Source organism: Lampris incognitus, chromosome 5 (genome assembly GCF_029633865.1).
Source record: "Lampris incognitus isolate fLamInc1 chromosome 5, fLamInc1.hap2, whole genome shotgun sequence".
NCBI lineage: Eukaryota > Metazoa > Chordata > Actinopteri > Lampriformes > Lampridae > Lampris > Lampris incognitus.
Window position 1 is genome coordinate 41875992 of NC_079215.1, and position 26219 is coordinate 41902210.

At 40.9% G+C, this 26219-nt stretch overlaps 1 protein-coding gene across 1 annotated transcript; it reads right to left on the bottom strand.

The window, feature by feature from the left end:
- Nucleotides 1-1430: 1430 nt before the first annotated feature.
- odad3 (outer dynein arm docking complex subunit 3) lies at nt 1431-26219 on the bottom strand. The gene is made up of 12 exons (XM_056280518.1): nt 26079-26219; nt 25781-25858; nt 24779-24970; nt 24440-24541; nt 22572-22697; nt 15332-15454; nt 14562-14711; nt 12718-12878; nt 12009-12165; nt 5367-5516; nt 3988-4072; nt 1431-2521 (listed from the first exon to the last, which is right to left on the bottom strand). Exons 1-12 carry the CDS (start codon nt 26217-26219, stop codon nt 2397-2399), a joined length of 1590 nt encoding a protein of 529 aa, XP_056136493.1. The 3' UTR covers nt 1431-2396.

Genomic DNA, 26219 nt, shown 5'->3' on the forward strand with positions numbered 1-26219 from the left:
CTAAAGTAGGTCTTGAAAGCTGTAGGTCCCCTCATTCATCCACAGATCAGAAAACTCCCATACTATGGCTTCTGTTCAGAGCAAAGTAGGTGCGGATGTTTCTCTCACCTGTGGCCCCCAGGAAGAATCACCCATGGTTCTAAAAGGTAGCAGTTATCTAGAACCCAGAAAAGGAAACACTCTTCTCGTCTTCTCTCCGCATCTTATCCGGAGGACAATGTTAAAGACGTGTTTTAGGACTGCCCAACTACTCCATATAATTACAGTGACACCGCCTTCCACTGAAGACTTGATTGTTCTCTGTGGGTGTGTTGGAATGCCCTCCTCCTGGTTCGTCTCCATTATACAATAGTCTAATGTGCCCCATTTCATTGTGTCTGTCACATCCGATCGTTCCACTTCAATTCTCTCTTCATCGGAGTAACCCATCCAAACTCTCTGCCCTCCATTCCCGGCTCTCTAAATATTGTTGCATACGCATGGATAGGTTGTCTATGCAAATCCTACACAGTGACCCGCTGATATGAGAAATATGTATGTGGGGCGCCGATGCTCTACTGAATATAGCATATCTGACAAATTGTGTACTTAAATCTACTATCGATGGAATCCCGGATGAAAGTGTGGGCTGAAGGGAAGGGCAATTGTTTTGAGGGGGGAAAAATACTTACCTGTGAGTAAACCAACGTTGTTCAAGCAAGGTGGACGTTTTAACTGACTGCGATTGTGTGTTGGAACCCGTGCTGACTGATGATGCATTATTTATTTCACATTTCGGTGGCGATGAGACGACCCGTGATTCAAACTGTGTCAGGAGGCATCAGCTGTCTCTGATTGTCGATCACCGTCATACGTCATAGCGCCAGTAGAAAGCGTCCGTCTGTCATCTACCCTACTCACAAAACCCAATACAAACACCAAGCACTAGCTGACGGCCAATAATGCCGTTCACGTTTGGAATAAAAGGAATATGCAACCAACATTATGTCGGGTTAAAACCCAACCTGTCCCCCTTTTTACTTTGCTCTGGGACTCAATATGAGGGTGCACTGCGCACGTGCATGCAACAAAACCCCTGCACACTCAAACACCCGCACCGAGAGAGAGAGAGAGAGAGAGCGAGAGAGAGAGAGAACAATGAACGCTTAATCCTAATGACCAAGTGGGGCTTTTCTCCACCCCCGTCAGCTGTCTGATTATATAAATCGTTCAAACACCACGTGTAAGTGAAAGAAAGTCAAGAAGAAAAAGATGGGATCACAGAGTGAATTACTGTCTTTCATCTTAAATAACAAATGAGGAATTACTGTACTTAAGATGTCAAGGTGGCCCTCTTCAATGACACTAAACAGCTGACAATAAAACCTTTTAATGCTCATTTGTCCAAAGAAAGCCAAAACATAGTTTCAGCTGCGTCTAAACGACGGACACACTAGATTTATTTTTCCCACTTGTCAAGCAAACTATCCATTTGTATCAGATTCTAACCAAGGATATGTGAAGCATTGAGATCAATGCTGGTTTATAAAGGTTTGAGTTAAACAAGCACTAAGCATGCAAGTTTCAAATGAGACAAATCTGATCGTTATCATCATGAGGGCAAATTTTGTCTTGTTCCTTACTAATGTAAGGATATTTTAATTACAGTGTATAGAGCTCTTTGTGCCCTGCCGCTGTCTGGCAGCAATAGGTGAGTCTCTGTTGAAGTGGGCCAACAAGGAATACAGAAAGGGGATATTACAGAATACATCACAACATAAAGGACGTCACTGATTTTCATTGTATTTCACGGTTTAGTGTATCTTCTCTGGAAGATGACCCCGTTCAATTCAAGATAGCTGAATGGGACCAACGAAGAAGAGACAATGAAATAGAGAAACCTTTTGATGCAGACCTATTCCTCCCAGTCTGACCTACTGAGAGGTGGGTACATGACACACTGGTGATTGACTTTGTTTGGCTCAGTCAGAATGGAGCTCATGGTTAAAAACACTAAACGAATTAGAATATAAATGTGTTTTTTTCTTTCTTTTTTTTCCCCATGAGATGGCGTGATGTTATGAACAGTGAAAAACATGGGAGGGAACTGTTGAGGCAACAAAACACAGCAGAGAACATTTTTCAATGCACACCATAATCAAGTTATCCACTTCAACTACATGCAAAGAAGGCTGATATTTAAGAATTAAGTAACCACTTTTGTCAAATACTGCTCAGTAAATCTACAACGTAACTAACATAGAGGTCCATTACAATATTTTGGACATCTCACACAAAACCGTGTTTGCTATGAACATGTATTCCATTCTACGCTTTGGGATAAAGATTCGTGATGCCATTTTAAGCCAGGTGTCTGTGTTTATCACTCTCTGATTTGTGAATTCTCTGATCGTCTCTCACAGCTGTCCCTTCCTAGTCCTGGGCTTTCTTTTGGTCTTGGAGTTGAGGATCAGCTGTGACTGACGCTTCAGCTCCTCCCTTGAGATGACATCAGCCTCGTCATCTTCACTATCCTCTTCTTCTGAGAAAGATGATAACTTGTGATGGACTGATAAGGAGAAATACTGACACAATTTGGTTTATACACCTATCAGCCAAAACATTAAAACCACTGACAGGTAAGTGAATAACATTGATTATCTCGTTACAATGGCACCTGTCAAGGGGTGGGATATATTAGGCAACAAGTGAACAGTCAGTTCTTGAAGTTGATGTGTTGGAAGCAGGAAAAATGGACAAGCATAAGGATCTGAGCGACTTTGACAAGGGCCAAATTGTGATGGCTAGACGACTGGGTCAGAGCTTCTCCAAAATGGCAGGTCTTGTGGGGTGTTCCTGGTATGCAGTGGTCAGTACCTACCAAAAGTGGTTCAAGCATGGGAACCGGTGAACCTTTGACAGAGTCATGGCCCGCCAAATACTCATTGATGCACGTGGGGAGCGAAGGCTATCCCATCTGGTCTGATCCCACAGAAGAGCTACTGTAGCTCAAATTGCTGAAAAAGTTAATGCTGGCTATGATGGACAGGTGTCAGAACACAGTGCATCACAGCTTGCTGTATATGGGGGTGCATAGCTGCAGACCGGTCAGCGTGCCCATGATGACCCCTGTCCACCGCCGAAAGTGCCTATGATGGGCATGTGAGTGTCAGAACTGGGTCATGGAGCAGTGGAAGAAGATGGCCTGGTCTGGTAATAATAATAATACTAATACTAATAATAATAATAATAATAATAATAATAACTTTATTTATGTAGCAGTTTCTAAAACAGTGCTACAAAGTGCTTTACAAAGAAATAAAACCAGACAAGGCAAAAATGAATCACATTTTCTCTTACATAATGTGGACAGCTGGGTGTTTACCTGTGGAAGAGATGGCACCAGGATGCACTATGGGAAGAAGGCAACCCCGTGGAGGCAGTATAACGTTCTGGGCAATGTTCTGGTGGGAAAATTTCGGTTCTGGCATTCATGTGGATGTTACTTTGACACGTACCGCTTACCTAAACATTGTTGCAGACCAAGTACACCCCTTCACAGCAACAGTATTCCCTGATGGCAGTAGCCTCTTTCAGCAGGATAATGCACCCTACCACACTACAAAAATTGTTCAGGAACAGTTTGAGGAACATGACAAAGAGTTCAAGGTGTTGCCTTGTCCTCCAAATTCCCCAGATCTCAATCCGATCAAGCATCTGTAGGATGTGCTGGGAAAACAAGTCTGGTCCATGGAGGCCCCACCTCTCAACTTACAGGACTTAAAGGCTGTGCTGCTAATGTTTTGGTGCCAGATAACATAGGACACCTTCAGAGGTCTTGTGGAGTCCATGCCTTGACGAGTCAGATCTGTTTTGGTGGCACGAGGGGGACCTACACAATATTAGGCAGGTGGTTTTAATGTTTTGGCTGATCGGTGTGTGTCTATATATATATATATATATATATATATATATATATATATATATTAAATATGACTCCTAACTGACCATCGAATGGGTCCAGCTGATGGTCTTCAGGCAGCGTGACGCGAGTGTTGTAGTCTGGTAGTTTCCCCTCAATCTTGGCAAAGAACTGCTCAGACCAGTACACATGTGCGTGCACGCGCGCGCGCGCACACACACACACACACACACACACACACACACACACACAACACACACAAGCAGGCCTGGGTTAATGCTGGAAATGTCATTAAGACCCCAACAGACTTCAATTTCAGATTTCAATAGAAACATGCTGGTGCAGATCTGGTGACTGCGAAGGCCATAGCATATGATTTACATAATTTTCATACTCATCAAACCATTCAGTGACCCCTTTAGCCCTGTGGATGGGGGCATTGTCATCCTGGAAGAGACCACTCCCATCAGGATAGAAATGTTTCATCAGAGGATAGAGGTATCACTCAGAATAACTTTGCATTGATTTGCAGTGACTCTTCCCTGTAAGGGGACAAGCGGACCCAAACCATACCAGGAAAATGCCCCCACCATACATCATAAAGCGCCCCCGGACCCACTCAACATCATGTTGAGTGGGTCCGGGGGTCAAGCATTTAGGGTTTTCCTTTCATTCGCCACCCATCACAGCATTTTAAGATGGTGACAGATGTACTCTCGGAACAACCATCCCCTACTGGGGGGGGGGGGGGCTAAGAGTACATCTGTCACCATCTCACAATGCTGTGATTGCAACTATTCCCCAAACCTCTGTGAATAGTACACTTGACCACTGTACATTTAGTTTATAGTCATGCCAATTTGCATATGAAACCAATCGTTGGTTTCTGTCATTCTGCAACTGTGCTGTTTACATGGCTGGGGGATACCTGCAGTCATTAGCAAATGACAGGCACTGTTACAACATAACTATTTTCCAACTACGGCCCTTTGGTACACTATGTTCCCAAACAGAATAAGTGCTGCCATGCGTTAGTAATCATAAGCAAATATTTCAGGTAACTCTAATGGCTGGCTTTTCACTCAGCCGACAATGATAAGCTAAACAAGCATTGTGGCATGGCTGAATATATATTTTGGGATTCGCCTGTAACTCACATTGTTAGCTGAGGCCTTACTGAAGTGCCTCTATAGTTGAAGAAATTATTAATTTTCAAGGATGATCAAGACCAAGCCAATAATGCATTTGTTATTTAGAGTTTAAGAAGACATGTTGCATATTTTTGCATGCACTGCACTGTTTATACAATATAAGTTCAAAACTGAGTGTGTTTGTACAAGTACAACACCAATATAAACTCTTCAACACAGACAGGAACAGAATTGAAGCCAAATGCTGGTCAGATTTTGTACATTCTAGGAAAACAAAATCAAATTGCCTTTGTCTCTGCCAAGACAGGTCTCACCTCCTCATCCTCCATCTCCTTATTAAGAGCGGCCAGATCTTTTCCTTTGAGCTCTTTTTGTAGCAGCTGCAACTTTTGCTCACATTGGCCCAGCAGCTCCACTACAAACTCTTCTGAGTCAGGGGGTGGCAGGGCTGATGAATCTTCATCCTAGAGGGATGAGAGGGAGTGAATGGGAGAATGGTTGGGGGAATGGGTTGTGAATGGGAAGACAGACTGAAGGATGGATGGAAAGATGGATGGATGAGGTCATCTATGATGTAAAGACTGGTTAGGAACTGAAATCCAAGAAAGTAAATAAGTAAATAAGTAAGACATTTTTTTATTTATATAGCACTTTTGAAAACACACAGTTAAAAAGTGTTTTACACTCAATCAGAAAATTATGAGTAAATACATAAAATAAATTGAATGGATATAAAACATGGCACAGGGAGTAACAGACCAAGTTAAAAACGAACCAAAACAGAAGGTAGGGCTGGAGATCTATAAAAAGGCTTGCCTAAAAAGATGGGTTTTTAGAAGCTGCTTAAAACAGTCCAAAGATTCAGCAAATCTTTAGGGAAAAATGATTCCAGACGCTTGGGGTTAAAACTGCAAGCACAGTCACATTTTCTTCAGTGCCGTGTATAGAGAGAGTCTGGCCATCCTTTGATCTTTGCACCACACACTGTGATTGGCTGAGAGTCTATCACGTGCTTGACGGGCACCATGTTGCCTACCAATGCCTGGCTCTGTCATCATGACGTTTCAATGATTTTTCCTGTGTTTTCGGCCCATTTCTCACCGACTTGTAGCAGCTGAAGGAGAAATGGGGTGTTGTGCGGCTTGGGGCTGTTCTGTTCGGCCGGGACAAGGCCGTATGATGCATCGATTTCCACAGGATGCACAAAGGAGAGCAGTTTGGACCGTGAAGATTCACAGGCTGGGCTGGTCCCAGTCAGCTTATTCCTACTTGTGCTCTGTGAATTCATTTCAGCGTTTATGATTTTTCGATAAACTAACTTCCCTAGAGCAATCCAAGAGTCTGTAAGGTACTGATGTGTGGAAATCAGCTGTATAGCACATCCAAGCCATGTATAACCGTTGACAGAAATCAGGCAAATGTAAACAGTGTCAGATTGTCATATGGGATGGATTGAGTGACAGGCCTGAACCTGCGCCGAGGCAGCGTGTGGGTAGTGTTGAGATAAACTAGACAAGAGCCCCGATACAAAACTGTCGCTTCACTGGCTAAACATCGAAACAGGGAGGCCTAATATTTCTCAAGTGTCCCTGATATTATTGCTCATTATCATTCACTAGTAGCCTACTGAACGTTGCAAAATATGTAATACTGGTACTGATCACCAATTTACCCACCACACCAGTAGTGTAGTGGATAAAAACTAAAGTCTCTGGAGTAAATTCTTTGGGTTGAAATCTAGATGTATGCAGCAGAGGCCCCTGCTCAGTGCCTGAGATTGTGTTATGACTGCTGGTGGGTTTCTTCCTGAACTCATTGCCTTCATCATGGACTGAAAAAGTGAAACACGTTGCTACCATAGCCTCTGCCCCTGATCTGGTGTTAAACCACCAACTCTGGCTACTGGTATATGCAATGATAAAAAAATTTCTGGTGCTCTGAAACTGGGATTGAAATGATGGAAAATCCATAATTTCTGGAAACCTAAGTACTGGTACTGAATGACGTAAAATACATAAAGTGCCTCTCAAAATTATTTACACAGTGGTGTGGCCTTAAAAGGCCAAACCTCTTTCTCAATAGCTTCAATATATTGTCTAAAATTTTAATCTAATAAATTCTTGTTTTCTCTAAATTGGGGTCAAAATCTAGTAATAGAAATTAACAAAGTGATCCATTCATGGTACATTACACCCACAAAACAGGGTAAGCTGTGAGCCTCATTTTGCCATGTGACTAATTAATAAGGTGACAGACACAATAGTCATGTTAAATTCTTATTTAGCAGTCGTCAAAAGTGAGGCGACTTTTGGTCAGTTATCTCATTAAGCTGGTCACATGACATAACAAGGCTCATAGCTTACCCTATTACATGGAGTGCTTCAATCGTCCACCTGATTTCTATTACTGCACTTGTTCTGTGACCCCCGACTTACAGGAACATGACTTTATTATATTAAAGAATTTAGACAAAATTTTGACACTATTTAGAAAGAGTTTTGAGATTTTCTGAGGCTGTCATTAGCATTTTTAAGACTTGCATACCACTGCATAAATACTTTTGAGAGGCACTGTAATTTCTGGTGCGTACTGGTGTTGAATGATGGAAAAGACATAATTTCTAGTACTCTTACTACTGATAATGCGTGATGCAAAATACATAATTTTTTTAACTCTGAATACTTGACTGAATATTGGAAAATTCAAAATTAATGATACTCTTTGGTACTCAGTGATACAATATACATAATTTCTGGTATTCTTCATAACATGAAATGATGCAAAATACATTGTGCATCATTAAATCTTAAGCTGTGTACAGAAGATACCATAATCTCTTATTTCCACAATGGCATGTGTTATGTGACTGAGCTGTTGGGCTCAACTGGCCTGACTGATTATATACTCTACCTTTGATGGTGGGGTGTGAGCTGATAAGCAGTTCACACCCAACCATCAAAACACACAACAACCCACTCTACAGTCCACATGCAATACACAAACTGGGTGGGGCCCACGAGAAGCTGTCAGTTGTCTTCTGTCAATAATCAAAATCAAATCTGAAAGCTAGCCAGAGTTATTTCATTTCCTTGACATTTCTTACTCTTTATTTCTTAAACAGAAACACGAATTACTTATGGATTACAATGAAAATGATTTTTTTGTTCTTAGAGATCCTCACTAAACTAGTATAATATGGTTCGCTATACAAATTTCATGGAAATCCATCAACATTTATTAAAGTCATGGGTCTATGAAGCTTGACCAATCAGGTGCCAGCTGACCTACTTACAGTTTGAATATCAGAATATTTTACATCTCTGTTTTTCCTTATTTCTTTGAAAGTGCAGCTTGAGAGATCATGAAGTGAGCACGATTTTGAATAGCACGTGCATGGGGCTGACTACCTGTTGGTAAGCAATATGGCGCCCGTGCAGCCAGTTGGCCAGACTCTCTCTATACATGGTGTTGCTTTTCTTTTGCAGTTGAAGTGGGGGATGGATAAAAAACTGAGGTTTGAGGATCGGAGTGATAGGAAAGTGGAATGAGAAGATCAGAAATGTTTTCCATTCACTGTCTAGCTTGCTCAAAACAGACATCCTGGGACAAAACAAAAACTGCCTGGGAGAGGGATTTGGGCATAGAGCTTTCTGAAGAGGCGTAGCGGGCCAGCTTACCTCACACCTCCTCACTGCGTATACGACACAGGTTAATTCAATTTAAGGTGCTTCCCCGTCTTCACTACTCAGAGGACAAGCTTGTCAGAATCTTTTCCACCACAGACCCTGGCTGTCCGAGGTGCAGTCATAGTCCAGCCTCGGTAGGACACATGTTCTGGGCATGCCCCTCTCTCAACAGTTACTGGGGACATATATTTAATGTATTCTTGCATATCTGTAAACCCCTGATTTTCACTGGCATACCACCCCCTAACTGTAAGGTCACAACTTTGCAGGCACTTCATTGCTAGCTCGCAGACTTATTCTTTTTAACTGGAAGTTCGAATAAAGCCCCATCATTTTTGCAGTGGTTAAGGGAGGTGCTGTCCTTTCTACCTTTAGAAAAGCTCTGATATAAAATGTGTAAAACCCGCAAAAACTTCACTTTGACCTGGAGTCCTCTCATAGACACAGGCCATAAGAACTCTCAACATATACGACCTTTCACATACTTGAGACAGCTAGGTTTTTTATTTTTCATTTACTGTTTATTTTGACTTAAGAATGCACCGATCTTTTGTCTTTTATCTCTATCTACTAGGCCTATGTCTTTTTTCACACAGTGACAGACAGAGTACCCCCTTTCATTTCACTGCATGTTTTACTTTGTATTTCTGTGCTAGTGACAAATAAAGTACTTGAACTTGAACTTGAACTAGACTTTATTGAAGGTTTTCCCTTTCATTGAATGTCCTTTTTACCTGGTTGTAACTATAATATTTACACAGATGTATGTGTATACTGTTACATTGTCTTCAAAAACATAGTTATTGTGTGAAATTGGCATAAGAAGCCCCTGCTTAGTCTCTTTTTTTTCTTTTCTTTTTTTTAGCCTTGGTGGAGGGGGGATTTCTACATACATTTTTTTCCTATGTTTTTTATTTGGTTGTTTGTTTATCATGTATACCTGTTCCTTTTCTTTTTTTATAAAGAAAAAGAAAAAATGTAACTGGGGCAAGATCATGTAGTGCTTTAAATGTAATCAATAAGATCTTATAGATTATTATGAATTTTACAGGAAGCCAATGGAGGGATGCAAGAATATGGGTATTATGGGACCTACAGCTAGTTCTAATTAGTAGTCTAGCAGCTGCATTTTGAACCAGCTGTAGATGATTTAAAGAAGCTTGGTTGAGGCAAGAATAGAGGGAGCTGAAGTAATCTAGGAGAAAATGAAAGTGTGAATTAATATTTTGATATCCTTAAAAGACAAAATATTTCTGGTTTTTGCAATATTTCTTAGCTGAAGAAACAGGATTGGACAAGCTTAGTAACATGGTGATCAAAAAGACATTCAGGTCAAAGATGATACCAAGATTTTTAGCGGTAGGTTTGATGTTTGAATGGAGTGGACGAATAAACTGAACAACTGCAATGGCAAAGTTCTCAGGCCCAATTAAGAGAACTTCAGTTTTGTCAGGGTTTAGATGAAAGAAATTAGGGACATCCAGGCTTTGGTGGCAGCTAAGCAATCATGGAGGGAGGACAGTTGATTCAGGTTACTGGGTTTGGCAGAGAAATAGATCTGAGTATCATCCGGATAACAGTGGTATGATATGTCTTGAAAGTGACTAAACAAATGACCCAAAGGAAGCATGTATAAAGGGGAAGAGGACTGGCTCAATGACAGACCCCTGAGGGACTCCACACATTAGGGGAGTGCATGAGGATACATGATTGATACACTTCATCATCTCATCTCATCATCAGCCACTTCTCCAGGGTCGGATCGTGGTGGCAGCAAGCTAAGTAGGGCACTCCAGACATCCCTCTCCCCAGCAATGCCCTCCAGCTCCTCCTGGGGGATCCCAAGGCGTTCCCCAGCCAGATTGGACACGTAGTCCCTCCAGCGAGTTCTGGGTCTACCCCGGGGTCTCCTCCCAGTTGGACATGCCCGGAAAGCATCCAAAGGAAGGCACCCAGGAGGCATCCTAATCAGATTTTAGTCAGATTTTAGTTTTAATCAGATTTTGTATTTTTTAATACAAACATTAAAATATCTATTGGTCAGATAAGAGCGAAACCAATTTAACGCTGTACCAGACATGCCAACCCAGTTCTCCAACCTCTTAAGTAAGATGGGATGATCAGTTGTATCAAAGGCAGCAGTTAAATCTAGAAGAATAAGAGTATTCACCTTTATCAGCATGCATAAGAAGGTCATCGGAAACTCTTAGTAATGCAGTCTCATTACTAGTGACGAAAGCTGGATTGAAATTTAACAAAAATATTATGACCCTCTGTCAGCTGCAGGATTTGGTCCACAACAAATTTTTCAAGGATTTTTGATAAAAAAAGAAAGTTTGGAAATAGGTCTATAATTTTGTACCCTTGCTGGATCGAGAGAGGGTTTTTTGAGGAGAGGTTAAACACAGGCAATTTTAAAATAGTCAGGTACGGACTCAGGTGTGAGTGAGCAGTTGATGATAGAGACCAGGCTGGGACCTAAGCCAGGGAGGATGGATTTTAAAATTTTTGTCAGAACTATATCACAGGGACTGGAGGAGGGGTACATAAGGGCTATGGTATTTACAAGGAACTGCAGAGAAACGGAAGCAAATTCCAACATTAAAATCAGATGGCTGGGGTGCCCCAGTGGCTCACCTGGTAGAGTGTGTACCGCATAAAGCTGAGTTCTTACTGTAGTGGCCTGGGTTCAAATCTGCCTTGGGCCCTTTGCTGCATGTCATTCTCTCTCTCTTGACTATCAAATAAAGGCAGAAAATGCCAAAAAAAAAAAAATCGTAAAAATTTGGACGGCTGGAAGAGGAGAGGAGGGGCGGGGAACAATAGGGGTAAAATTGGACCTTAGACCATCAATCTTGTCAACAAAGAAAGACAAGAAATTTTCACAGTCATTAGCAGAAGAGGCGGAAATGGTAGGAAGAAAGGGATTCCCAAGCCGATTGATAGTACCAGTACTCCTCCATATGGAGTTGGTAAACTTCCAAGAGTAGATTTTTTTCATCTGCGTTCGGCCTTCCTATGTTCCCTTTTTTTTTTGACAGATGTTTTCATTGATCTAAGGGGTTGTGTTAATAACTGAGACAGCCCTGGAAGTGTATGGCGAAAGGTGAGTGAAAAGAGCACCAGTAATTATAGCCACTATGATGTGCAGAAGACTTGTTTTCAACCAGTTTAGTTTTTAGGAGTGGAAAGCTGGAGACAACACTCTCTTGGTAAAGCAACGATGGGACAATTGTATGGTGCTTATCCATGGAGACTTTTTTTTTTTACCAGTTTGATATGTTGCAATTTGTAGGCCAGGTGCTCCACTTCAGAACCGACAGTGTTGAGTGTTTTGACAAGCCATTCCTGCTGCTCTTTGGCCATGTTGCACCGCCGCTGTTCAGCTTGCAGATGCTGTTGATAATCCTCCAGCATCTTTTGATCACTGGTAAAATCATAGACACAGGAAGGAGACAGAGAGAAAATAATATATAGTATAGTTCTGAGGCCCAAATTCATCAACACTTAGGGCCTTCTTGAATAAGTTTGCTCTCTTAGATCATTTTGATAAACTGTCTGCTAACCCTTCAATGTCAGAAGGGCTTTATTCTCTGTAACTGCCATCTTCCTATGATTTAAAAAAAAAATTAAATAGGAGACACATTTTGGATGTAGTCTGTATAAGGTCCCAAACAATGTTATACAGAAGGATGGAGTCAACTTCAATACACACAGGAAGTAGTTTTCCCTCCAACAAACTAGCCACAGGCTTAGTAAAAGTTCAACTGATTTGCAAGTTAAAGAAACTAGAAATGGAAAATTATCCATTATTTAAAAACAAAGCACACTTTCAAATTATATCTTCAAATGATTGAAAGTAAAGTGAAGGTCGGATTTGAACCTGAGATTGGTACACATAGACACAAGCCTATATGAAATACATGTTTATCAGGCTTTGCCACCTGGATGCCCTAACTCAAGGGAAATGTTAACTTACCTAGAGAGTTTTGTCTCACCGGAGTACTTCATGTCCTGAAACTGTTGCTGCAAGCTCTCCTTTTCCTCTTTCAGCTGCAGCAGTAGGCCCTCATCCTCCACTTTCAGCTCCTCCAGGTGGTTATGGGTCTCCCCCTGAGAGATGAAGTGCTCCACTATGTCCTATACACAAAATATATGAAAACATAATGCACTTTATTTATACAGCGCTTTTCAAAATACTCAAAGATGCTTTAAATATGTTAAAAGAAACCTAAGAACAACACCAAACATATAATACACAACATTAATCACACATTAAAAGCAATTCTGAAGAGGTGAGTTTTGATTAATGATTTGAATATGGATAGATCGGTGCTGTCTCTGATGTGTTTGGGGAGGGAGTTCCAGAGGGAAGGGGCAGCTATGGCGAAGGCTGTCACCTCAGGTCTGGTGCTTGGTCCTGTGTGGTGAAGACAGGAGGTTGACTTCGGAGGAGCGAAGGCTGTGGGAAGGAGTATGGTTATGAAGGGCTTTGTAAGTGCGAAGAAGGACTTTGAATTTGCTCCATTGTAGGACAGGGAGCCAGTGGAGATTCTGAGGACAGAAGTGATGTGGTTATGGCAGCAGGATTGGGTGAGCAAGGGGGCAATAGAGTTCTGGATGTACAGGAGTTAAGGTTGCTGTATATGGTGTCAATTTTAGTTTGGAAAAATTAAAGGAAAGAGTTGCACTTGTTAACTGTGAAGGAATTGGAGGAATTGTCACTAGGTTTGAGAAATTTGTTAATTGTGGAAAAGAGCCTTGGGGTTGATGGAGTCAGAGTGTATGAGGTGTGAGTAGTAGGTGGACCAGGCAGCGATGACAGCATCTTTATTGTTGAAGGTAGTCTGTGTTGGCTTGGAGATGCACTGTTAAACCAGTTTTCCTGTAGTCTTTTGAGCTGGCACTTACAGGATTTCATTTGATGGAATTCATGAGTATACCAGGTAGTTGAGTAACAGAATGAGACTATTTTGGTTTTAATGGGGACCAGCTGATCAAGACAGGAGGAGAGTGAGTCATTGTAATAATTGACATGAGGAGGGATTATCGGACAGCAGGGGAGGGGAGGGAGACATTTTAATGGCAAGAGAGGCAGTAGGAGCTGAGGGGGAGAGATTTGAGATTTCCGAAACATATTATGCATTTGACTTTTGGGATGGGGATAGGGATGTCAGTGTCCATGGTGACTGCCAGGTGGTCAAAGATATTGAGGTTGAGGCTGGAGAATTGATGTATTGTGAGACCAGTGGAGTTGACCAAATCCAGGATGTGGCCACGGCTGTGAGCGGGGAAGTTGAAGCACTGTAGCCGTTCCAGGAATTCTATGGCAGATTTACAGTCACTGTCATCAATGTACATATTAAAATCACCCAGGAGGAGAAAAGATGGTAAGATGGCACATAGTTGGGTCAGAAAATCAGAGAAGTCAGAGAGGAAGGAGGTGTTTGGCTTTGGGGGCTGGTACATAACAGCAGGGGTTTGAAGGCAAGGTGTTTGAAAGAATGAGCGGCAGGAATGGAAATGGTGATTGTTTTAATGTCCCTCCTGAAAACATAGATATGTCCCAGATTGGTATGCACACAATGAAATACATCCACGTTCTGTGCCCACATAAGCATATTTGCTGAGCTACACGTAAACATACAACTGCGCAGATGCACATGTAAGATGGGTGATTAAGACATATACAGAAACATGTATAAAACTAATTTACTACAACCCATATCTACATGCAAATCAGTAAGAAAATAATTATACTATTGCTACTGCTAATTATGCTACTGGATATGTCCAGTAGCATCTTTCAGCAGCCACCAGCACCTTTATGTTGGTGACTCCAGTAGCCTCCTTAATGCGTAGCAAGGCATCTTCAAAGACTGAAGATGCCTTCTCCTCTTCGCCGCCCATGCTGGTGGTGCTGCGCTGGGCCTCGCTGCTAAGCTCATCCAGCTGCAGAGGTGCTCTCTGTGCCTGGAGGTGGGTTACAGCTTCTGTCATCAACTCAGTACTCTAAACTTATTTTTTTCAGTTTTACTATAAAAAAAAGCATCCATCCATCCATTATCCAAACCGCTTATCCTACTCAGGGTTACAGGGATGCTGGAACCTATCCCAAACAAAACAAAAACAAAACAAACAAAAAACAAAAACAACACAAAACAAAAAAACAAACAAAAACAAAACAAAACAAACAGAAAACCTCTCCATAACTTGATTACGTACTTCTTATCTGGACCTGATTTCAATTTTATCAAGGCGGCTGTGAAGCTAATTGCATAAGCTGGAGTCAGTGATGGGCAGGTTGATTTTCTACCGAGATCATTGGCGCTCTCTCCATGTATGTCATGTTTGTTGATATTGTACAGCTATGCCACTCTTCATCGTGAGAGGACTGAACTCCAACTGCCTATTTGTACTCAAATTATTTACTAATCAGAAAGTCATAGAGCTCCAGATTTTGCTTATGATAAAGGCAGTCAATTGGAAATGCGAATTATCTCTGGTCTGAAGGTAGAGGGAAAGGTGATAAAACAAAATCTATAACCTTGACATTAAGAAGATATATGCATGTACCACTGAGTGTAACTCACTCTTGTCTCTATTTTTTCAGTCAAGGCTTTGCGCTCCTCCACCTGTTGCCTATAGCAGGCTATGATGCGCTCCCTCTCTTTACGCTCCTTTTGGAGTAATTCTTCCAGCTGCTGCAACTGGGCCTGCATGAAATATGGGCAGGAAGGATGGATGAGTCAGGGAGAGAACAAAATAGGACAGAGGGTGAATGACAGAGAAAACAGAGACAGAGAAACAGCGTGACAGCCATGAATCACTGATGAGATGGTCCAAAAATATCACCAAACATGATATCGTGAAGATTTTTGTCCATGTCTCAATCTATTTTCCAACTGTGTATCATCCAGACTTTTTTACACAGTCAAGAAACTTCGATATCCTCGATTGGAAGTTAAATTGAATTGCCAATCCGACACATCTTTATACAGAGGAAAGTTTAAAATAATTTTATCAATTAAAAGATGAATTTGGTCTTCCCAACAAGGATTTCTTAAAGTATCTTTGACTCAAACAATTTCTAGCGTGCCAGAAGAAAAAGAAGGAAAGTTGTGCTTCAATATAACTGAAATCAAAAAATTCTTCATGACTCCAACAGTTACGACGAGTCTTATTTCCAACATCTATCATACATTGGCCAACATAGTTACCTCCTCTTACAATTCGAAGATAGTGGTTGAGGAGGACTGGGCTATTACCTGTGAATTCATTATTCTATAGATATTTATGGGATATTTAACACTGATTTTAATTTTGAATAAGGAAATAGGCACTGACATGCATGTACTCTGGCAATGTAATCAGAAGCGGTCCAGTGGTTATCACTGTTGCCTCACAGCAAGAAAGTCCTGGGTTCTGAACCCCATATTATTTAGTATTTGAAATACTTAAAATACATTATTTAATATGCCATTTTATTCTCAAATTAGACAGATTTTATCCCCAGGTTTAAACTGTAGAAATAACTGTACAATTAGCATAATCAGTCTTTGGCTAAATACAAGTGAATCACGTACCTGGCCTGTAGGTTCCAGCAACGCACTCATTGTGAACTACCATATTTCATTTGTGTTCCTTGTGACCAGTAGTTTGAGCAAAGAAGCTGCTTTGGTGTTTGGTGCAAATTTCCCTTAAGATAAAGGTTTGAAATCAAAATATGATCAGATATTGCACGCTAAGGCAAGCTTTCTGAATGACTCTAAAATACAACAGAAGAAAAGAGCAATTGGCAAACACACGTGCTCTAGAACTAGCAAATATAGTACTTACTAGCTAGTAATGTTAGCATATCAGCTAACCTCACAGAAACGCTCAGGCAGCCTGGAACAATAGAATCTTGTGGTAAGTCATCATATGGGAAGCTTCATTAGCGAGATTAATTGTTAGCAACTTCTGTAACTCAGGACAAAATTAATTTCTAGCATAGCTACATTTAGGCATTTTATAGTGGCCATTCTTTTTTTCCTAATTTATTTCTGATTTTTCCCCCAATTTGGTGGCCAATCGATCCCTATATTAGTTCAAACACCCACCCTCGTACTGCATGTGTTCGCCAACTGCATCTCTCCGGCCGGCAGTCTCGAAGGAGACACCTCGCCACTTCTGTGACAAGGCAAATCCAGGCCGAACCACTGCTTTTTCCGACACACCCACAGACGCATTCATGTGACGAACACAAGCCGGCTCCGCCCCCCTCCCGAAGACAGCGTTGCCAATTGCTGCTTCATCGAGTCTGGCCATAATCGGATCTGACGAGAACCCCGGTCCCCAGTGAGCAACTGCGTCGACACAAAGCCGATGCTTAGACCGCTACACCACCACGGACCCCGTGGCTATTCTTGATAGTTGTCAGGGCAATAGCTTGCGCAGCTTTCTTGAGGATGAGAATAACATTTTACAGTGTTTGCTATGCCAGGGGATGTTCCGGTTAATATTCCAGGTTAAAAAAAACAATAACAAAACGGGTTAAAATCCAAGTAAAAAAACAAAAACAACTCATAGAAAGCAAATCACATATAATTTAAAAATCGTTCATTCTGATCTTGACTCTAAAGCTAAATGTTGTTCGTCTTTTTGTACAAAATGCTTTACAAAATGATTATAGAGAGTTAATAATGATAATAATGATAATGATAATAACTTTATTTATATAGCACTTTTCTAAAACAATGTTACAAAGTGCTTTGCAAAGAAATAAACCCAGACAAGGCAGAAATAAGAGTAAGACCAAATAAGTAAGGGTAAAAATAAAAATATAAATAAAAACAAATATCAAACATTTGTAAAAGCTCTCATAAAAAAAAAGTTGTAAGACGAGATTTAAAAGAAGCTAGAGACTTGGTTTGTCTTAGTTCGACAGAAAGAGAGTTCCATAGTGCGGGGGCCCTAACAGCAAAAGCCCGATCACCCTTTGTAACAAACCGAGACCTAGGAATAACCAGCAGGACTCAATCTGTAGATTTTAATGGTTGAGAGGGCATATACCTGGTCGACAAATCAGAAATGCATGTAGGAGCAAGACCATTTAAAGCCTTAAAAGTGAGCAATATTTTTTTTAAATCAATTCGAAATATAATGGGGAGTCAGTAAAGGCGTGCAAGCACAGGAGTGATATGGTCATGCCTCTTTGTACCGGTAATGAGCCGAACAGTGGTGTTTTGCACAAGTGCATTACAATAGTCAAGCCGAAAATAGATAAAAGCATGTACTACTTTTTGCAGATCGGCAATTGATATAAATGGCCTAATTTTGGAGATTAGCTTGAGCATGAGAAAGCATGACTGAACAACATATTTGATTTGATTATCAAAACCGAGGTTAGCATCAAATATTACCCAAAGATTCCTAGCAACCTGCTTAAGACTATCTGACAGACCACCAAGATTAGTAACAAAAGGGCTGATGGAGTTTTCGGGACTGAACAGAATGACCTCAGACTTGTCATCATTAAATTTGAGAAAATGTTCGCACATCCACGATTTAATGTCAGAGAGGCAAGTTGTGAGATTTGCTAGGGTGCTAGGATCTGTGGGTTATAGCGGCATATATAACTGAGCGTTGACCGCATAAAAATGGTAAAGCACATCATGATTTTGAATGGCCTACCCAAGGGGCAGCATGTATATAGAAAATAGAAGGGGGCAAGAACTGAGCCTTGAGGAACACCACAACTAAACTGAGCCATCGAGGTAGTAGAGTTACCCAGAACAACACAAAAAGTTCTGTTGGTGAGGTAAGAGCATAATAAGCTAAGAGCCGAGCCCTTGATGCCAACCCAAGTCTCTAAGCGATGTAAGAGGATGTTGTGATTGACTGATGACTAATACAGTTCAAAGTGAATTGACTCCATTCCTGCATAATGCTTAAGTAACACATAAATTACTGTGTTTTAGAGTGTATTATGAGAGTTGTTAGTGTTTTGTTTTGTTTATTTAATGCTTTTGGTTTTATGTTGCAACTGGTAGGCCCAATCAATTTAATGGCATCTTTATACATTTTTCTTTAGGTAGAAGTCAGTCATCTCAGAGGATGGGCGGCAGTGAACCATCAAAGGCTGGCCAATCATCTACGACATCTGTAGAAGATGCCACACCAATGCTCAAATGTACAATGCTTGATGGGAAATACTTCCAAATAGTGAAGCAGATCCCAAAACAGAAAGATAGAGGCTGAGTGTCAGCTGTGCACTAACAACATTTTCATAATATGTGGCTCTCTTACAGCGACATCAAATTTTAAAACCCACTTGAAATGGAGGCACCCTGACAAAACAAAGGAATTTGAAGACCACAAAAAGGAATTTGCCAGTGGGAAAAGCAAAAACAAAAAAACAAAAAACAAAAAAACAAACAAAAACAAAACAGGACATCATACAAACAAATTACCCTCTTTGAACATGGTCCAGTGACACAAAATAAAATTGACTCTCACATCACATCCTTTGTCACTAAAGGCATGTACCCGTTGGCCATTGTTGAGCATAAAGAATTTGTAGACTTGGTACAGGGACTTTGTCAAGGTGCTAAAGTTATGTCCAGGAAGAAAATTGGGAGAGGAATCGATGAAGACTTTAATAATAAAATAGCAAATTTGAAGGAGAGACTTAAGTGTATACAGCATGTTTGCACCACTGCAGATATCTAGTCAACTAAAAAAACATATAGGAGTCAATGTACATTGGATACAAACAGACATGCTAGAACCTGAATTGGCTGCTCTTTCTTGCAGACATTTTCCCCAGTCCACATACCTACAATCGCATTGCAGAACTACTGGAGGAAATGTATTCAGAATATGGACTCACAACTGACACTACTGTGGCTACTCTAACTGACAATGCATCAAACTTCTCAAAAGCATTTCGAGAGTTCAGTATCACAGTCGTTTCAGAGGAACAGGTTGAGACAAATGAGCAGGAACGGGATCTTTCATTTGTAATAATAGATCCAGAGGGAGAAGTGTCAGAGTTTGCTATCATTTTTCTACCTCACATCAGGTGTTTCACTCACACACTGAGTTTGGTTTCAACCACTGATGCCAAAAGGGCAATTAAAGACAATTCAACTCTCTCCAGGCTGAATCATTCATCCATGGCAAAGTTTTCAGCCCTATGGAATGCTTCTGGCAGACCAAAATATGCGGAAAAACTCAATGACTTGACCAACCAACAACCAAAGACACCCTGCATTTGTAGGTGGAATTCTCTTTATGACTGTTTGAATCAGCTGACATTTCTTCGGGAGAACTGTCTGGTTTGGATCGGCCACCAAACAGGACAGGGACAGACTACGATGGACAGTGTAGTCTGCAGAGAAAGTCATTGGTGCCAAACTGCCCTGAATTCAGGACTTATACACCTCCAGAATCAGGAAACGGGCAGGCAACATCACTGCAGACCCATCACACCCTGGTCAAAACCTGTACCAACTCCTCCCCTCTGGTAGGCGCTAAAGAGCACTGTGCCCCAAAACAACCAGATATCAAAACTTTTTTTTTCTGCAAGCAGTCATTCAAATTAACGCTTAAAGTTGTCAAATAAATCCAACCATTTTGTATATACTTTAAAGTACAGTGTACATATACTGGTACACTCTGTCATGTCCCTCTACCTCAGGCATGTTTGTAACCTGCTAACATTTATTCCAGCATCTTTGATATATTCTCTGGACCACTGCACTTTATCATCTCTTATTCTGCCTTTATATAGTCAATCATTGTGTATATATCTGAAGATTGTTGTGTTGTAGTGTTGTTATTATATGTTAAGTACACCGAGACAGCCACACAACTGGAGTCAAATTCTATGTATGTGAAAACCTACATGGCCAATAATCATGATTCTGATTCTGATGAGAAGCGTCCTGAGATCATGCCTGCCTTGCAACTCCCACCATTGAGAGAGGTAGAGCTTGATTTCCTTGAGGAGTACTGCAGAGTCCTCAAGCCCATTGCCATTGCAATTGACCGCCTTCAAGGTCAGACCTCATGCTACTCTGGTGAGCTCATACCTACCCTCTTTGCTGTTCAGGCTAAACTACATAACCTAGAAGTTGCAAACCTGCGGTACTGCTCACATATCTTGCAAGCCACCATAGCTGGCTTTGAGAAAGGGTTCAGTAGCCTTTTAAAGTTGAAGACTGATGTCAATGAAGCCATCCTGGCTACAGCAGCCCACCCATTTTTGAAGATGAGGTGGTTGCCTCCCAAACTAGCTGCAGAGAAGAAGAAGATACATCACCTCTCTGCACTCAGCTGAAGAGCTTGGCCTTATGTCAGAAAGTGAGACTGCCTCATCAAACACCGCTTAAGAGAATGAAGATGATTTCATCTTCTCTGACCAGGGTATGGGTAAACTAAGGTTAAACTGCAATTTCATGAATTAATCATCAAAAATTAATATCCATCAATTAAAAAATAAATGAGTAGCTATTTTCACATCATGTTTTTAAATATTCTTGTTATATTAAAAATCCTTTAATTTAACGTAAATTTATAACAACCTTGTTTCCCTGTTTGCCTCTACCGTTTCCAATCCCAACAACAGGAACTGAGAGCCAACTGGGCAGAGAGATGTTGCCCAGCCACAGCAAAGAAGAGTTGGACACCCTTCACTTTCTGGAGGACCCCAGAAAGGACCTTTCCTCGCTGGATTCATATCCACTGATTAAGCTACTCTTTGTGAGATTCAACACCACTTTGCCATCATCGGCACCTGTTGAGTGTCTCTTCTCCTTTGCAGGCATGGTTTACCAACCTCACAAAAGGCAATTAACCGCTGAACTGATGGAGAAATTAGTTCTGCTGAAAAACAGCTAATACTGAAATGTAAAAAAAAAAGGTTAGATATTAGTTGTGCTGAAGAACAACTAAAACAGAAATGGAAGGACTGCAGTGTTAGGGGGTACACAAAGGAGTATATTCTTTTTTTAGGCTGTTGTTGGCATTGGGAGGAAGGGGGGTGTTTCTCTTTTTCTCTTACTACTTTATACTGTATCATACTCTGCTGTAATGGTACTGTTATGTGTCTTTTGCACTCGTTCAATTGGTTGCTTGTAAAGTTGGAGATCTCAGAAATGTACTTACCCCACTGCGCTTATATTTATTGCTCTTGAAAAAGGCATTTGCTAAATGCCAATTCTTATTGTCTCCTGAAAGAACTAGTGCATCACTGTGGCCTAACTGTTCAGTTTCCCCAGTTGCATTTCAATTAGCTGTTCACTCAGTCAGTTAACGGTCGCTTTGACTGACAGAAACCACCCAGCATGCACCCCTGAATTTGCAGCCTCCGACCTCCAAAATATCCAGATTGGCCACTTCAAATCTATTATGTGGGGAAATTAGCAGAGTTCATCTTTTCAATATAGGGGGGTTAAGGTCACACCCATACTGAGGCTAATAAATGCCTAAAATGTGATATCTGTTTGTAGGGAATTTTTGTATTTTCAGATTACAAATTACTTGTATTTTAATTAAATACATTTTCTCAGACCAGTATTTTGTATTTTATGTTGATACATTTGATGAGCAAGTATTTGTAAATTGTAACAAGATACTTTTTGATGTATTTGTGCCCATCTCTGTGTATGGGGTAATACTTTCATTACACTATCCTTTGTAAAAACAAAACTTAACAGGTAAAGGGTAAAGGGTAAAGGGTAAAGATATCAAAGATGTTGATAATCATAATGTCTGTCATGATGTTGACAGCGGTCCTTCTGATGACTAGATAATGTCAATAGTACAGTGGAGGAGGTTGCGGGTCACCTTGGCAGCATCCTTGGATAGCTGGGCGTCATTGTTCATGATTTTCAGGTCACGAAGTTCCTCATTGTGCTTTAGGAGTTCTGCTTCCAGATGGTCCAGCTGGCCCTGAAAGGTCAGACTCTCCTCCTGGAGTTGTGTGAAATAAAAAGAGAAGGTTGGAAAAAGAGGTGAGGAAGGAGAGAAACAGAAGTACAAGAAGGTGAAAGGACAAAGGACTCAGTTCTCCCAAGTATAATGTGCAATGGCGATAATGCCAACACTCTTAATCATTCGTTATTTCTGTTTGTGATCTAGGAATTAAGTATTATTTAAATGCATATGCTCATGGAAGAGAGCATCAGCTGAATGCTTAAAGTGAAAAATGTTAATGTTAAGAGGCCAGAGGCAGGTGTAGACACTGGCCATTAATATAAATACCTCACAAGGGACCATAATGAAGTCTCCTAAATAAAAAAATGGAAATGAAAAAAATCTTCAGGGATAATAATTGACTAAACAACCCCCTATTGGAGACAATTAACCTGGACAGAACACATAAGAGCAATACAAACACTTGGCACTTAATGTTAATGCTTAGCACTTAATACACTTAATGTGTGTAGAATCAGTTCTGAAAATAATCAGCAGACAATGTCTACAAAACACTGTGACAAAGCTCGTCACCACCCGGGATTCTACAGCGCATAGACATTACAAAGGACCTACTACTACTACTTTCGGCTGCTCCCGTTAGGGGTCATCATGGCAGATCATCCATTTCCATCTCTTCCTGTCCCCTGCATCTTCTTCTGTCACACCAGTCATGTGCATGTCCTCCCTCACCAGTCACCACATCCATAAACCTCCTCTTTGGCCTTCCTCTTTTCCTCTTCCCTGGCAGCTCCATATTCAGTATCCTTCTCCCAATATACCCAGCATCTCTCCTCCATACATGCCCAAGCCATCTCAATCTTGCCTCTCTTGCTTTGTCTCCAAACTGTCCAACCTGAGCTGTCCCTCTAATGTACTTATTCCTAATCCTGTCCTTTGTTGTCACTCTTACAAAGGACTGAAAAGCCTATTTACTAAAAACATGCGATATTGAGAGCACAAGAAATAAAATGAACAGTTAAAAACATTAAGATGTCAGAAGAATTTTTCACCTAGAGGAGAGTGACCACCGTATGTACAGCTACAGCTCTCACTCTCTCCCTGTCCCTGGTGTGTCCTCGTGTGGGTGTGGATGGTAAATCATTTGACCCAAGCCACTTAGGCTTTCACACACTGATTTCACACAAGTTCTTTAGCTGTTGCAAGTGCATGTGATGTAGACTTCCATTTGAATTATTGATCTTACAATGGATATTTCGATAAGCTCTCCATAACAACTCAGCTCAGTGAGTGAATACATCCATGACAATATATTTGGGGGTGATGCCTAGAAATTGTTGACCAATACAATTCATTCATTATCTACAATTTGTTCTTGGGAGCCCTATCCCAGTCCGTAGGCACTGGATAAGTGGCAGAAAGATACCTTAGGTAAATCAGGCATCCATAACAGGCCATATGTCTAATAATTTCACTGACTGTTATGGGCAAATTAGTCTCCAAAATCACCTAACAAATATGTCTTTTGGCTGTGGGAGGAAAACAATGCCAACAGAAGGAAATTGCATGCAAATTCTAACATGATTGAACGAACGACAAAGATTGACCTGCTGTGAAAAAACTGCTAGGACCAAAGCTAATGTGCTGCCATTCAATGCAGTTAGAGTTCATTTCAAATAAATTCAGATTTACTGTAGCAACAAAATAGCACTTCTTCTCATTATGACACAAAATACAATCTACAACCTGAGAAGCACATCTTTAAATTTTGCACTTACCTGCAAGTGGTTTTTGAGTTTGAGATAGCTTCTCATGATGTGTTCAGCCGCCTGGCACTTTAACTGAGTCTTCTCCAGCTTGTTCTCCAGCTCACGCACATTCTAAATATATAGTACATGTATGCACACAGAATACACATATTCAGAGTTCTTTATTTCTAGGTCTTACTATGTATGCACACAGAATAGACATATTCAGAGTTCTTTATTTCTGTGTCTTTCTGCAAGTATGTGTGTAAGAATGTATTCTGAACTGAACATTGACAAGCAAAGGTGTTACTATCATAGTTTGCACATTTCAACAGGCTCTGGGTGCTTGTGTGCCTCAAGGCTCCCTACCCTGTCATCCTCCTCTCTCCTCTGAATATGAGCATCAGCAGACTGTGTTTTCCTGCTGTTCTCTGGTTTCATCCTCTGGTACTGTAGCTGCAGCTCCTCAAGCTGCATGCGGCTGACCTGAGTGTCATATCTCAGGTTGTTTAGACGCTTCACCTTCTTGAAGACCTCCTGCTCCAGCACTGCAAGAGCTTCCTAAAGGGGTGTGGGAAGGGGAAGAGAAGAAGAGAAGGGGAGAAAAGACAGAGGAAGCGGGAGCAAAGAATCAGGGTAGCTGTGTATCTGCAGGCAGTCTCAGACTCTTAAATATTAAATATTAAAGGGGTAATTACTCGATTTTAGACATCAGAATTAGTTTACTCCTATCATGGAGTATTGCTTAGTGTTTCTTAAAGCCTTCTGTGTGTCTAGGTTGAGCAGTTTAACGTCTGAGAAAATTACCCGAGTTAGTCAAAAAAGTTGGATCAGTTCATCTGGATACAACGTTTATTGACAGATACGTCTCATCACTCATCTAAGTGACATCTTCAGTCTAAATTGACTGCAGGTATCCCTACCCCTGTAAAATAAATAACGACCGAAACCAACGAACCGGGGGGGGGGGGGCTAAGAGTACATCTTTCGCCATGTTACGATGCAGTGATTACAAACATTCCCAAATCCTTTGTGAGTAGTACACATGGCCATTGCAATGCTAGTTAATGGTCACGCCCGAATTTGCATATCAAACCGATCATTGGTTTCGGTACATAGATGGAAAATAGGACCTACATTTAAGAACATTTTTGATTTTCTAAATTTTGCACTAAATCCCTATGGAATAATCTAGTTTATAAAAGTTAACAGGATTGTATAAAAGGTTCTGTCAGCACCAATGATGGGGAATTTCGCAACAAATACTCAAATTATAAACCCTGTTAATGACTAGAAATGGTCAAAATCCCTACTTGACAAAACTCACGTATGCTGTTTATGAGATAACAGTGTTTGTGTGGGTGCTCGTACCTTCCCTGACATATTCCGAAAGGCATTCTTCTCTGAGCCTCTGTTCTGAAAGGCTTCTTTGATCACACGCTCATCGCCCTGGTTAACACAAACAAAAAGAGAACACTAACAACGGTATCCTCATTGTCAAACGCATAGTAGCCAGCAATAGGGTAAAACTGAAACTGTAAAAGTTAAGTCTGGTTTGGCACCATATACTGTTTAATGGATAGTGAACATGTGATAACAGACAAGACGGAGCTGGGTTTTGATCTCTTACACGTTTTTTTTAAAGGACTTATCGTTTAAAAGTACTCACAGCAAGAGCGTCAGCTAACTTTTTATGCAGCCGCTTGTTCTCCTGCCTGAGTTGCAGGATCCACTCCCTGTTCTTCTTGATGGCGGTTTGAGAGCTCTCGTAATACGCTGTTCTGTCCCCCTCTGGAGGATATACAGTCAT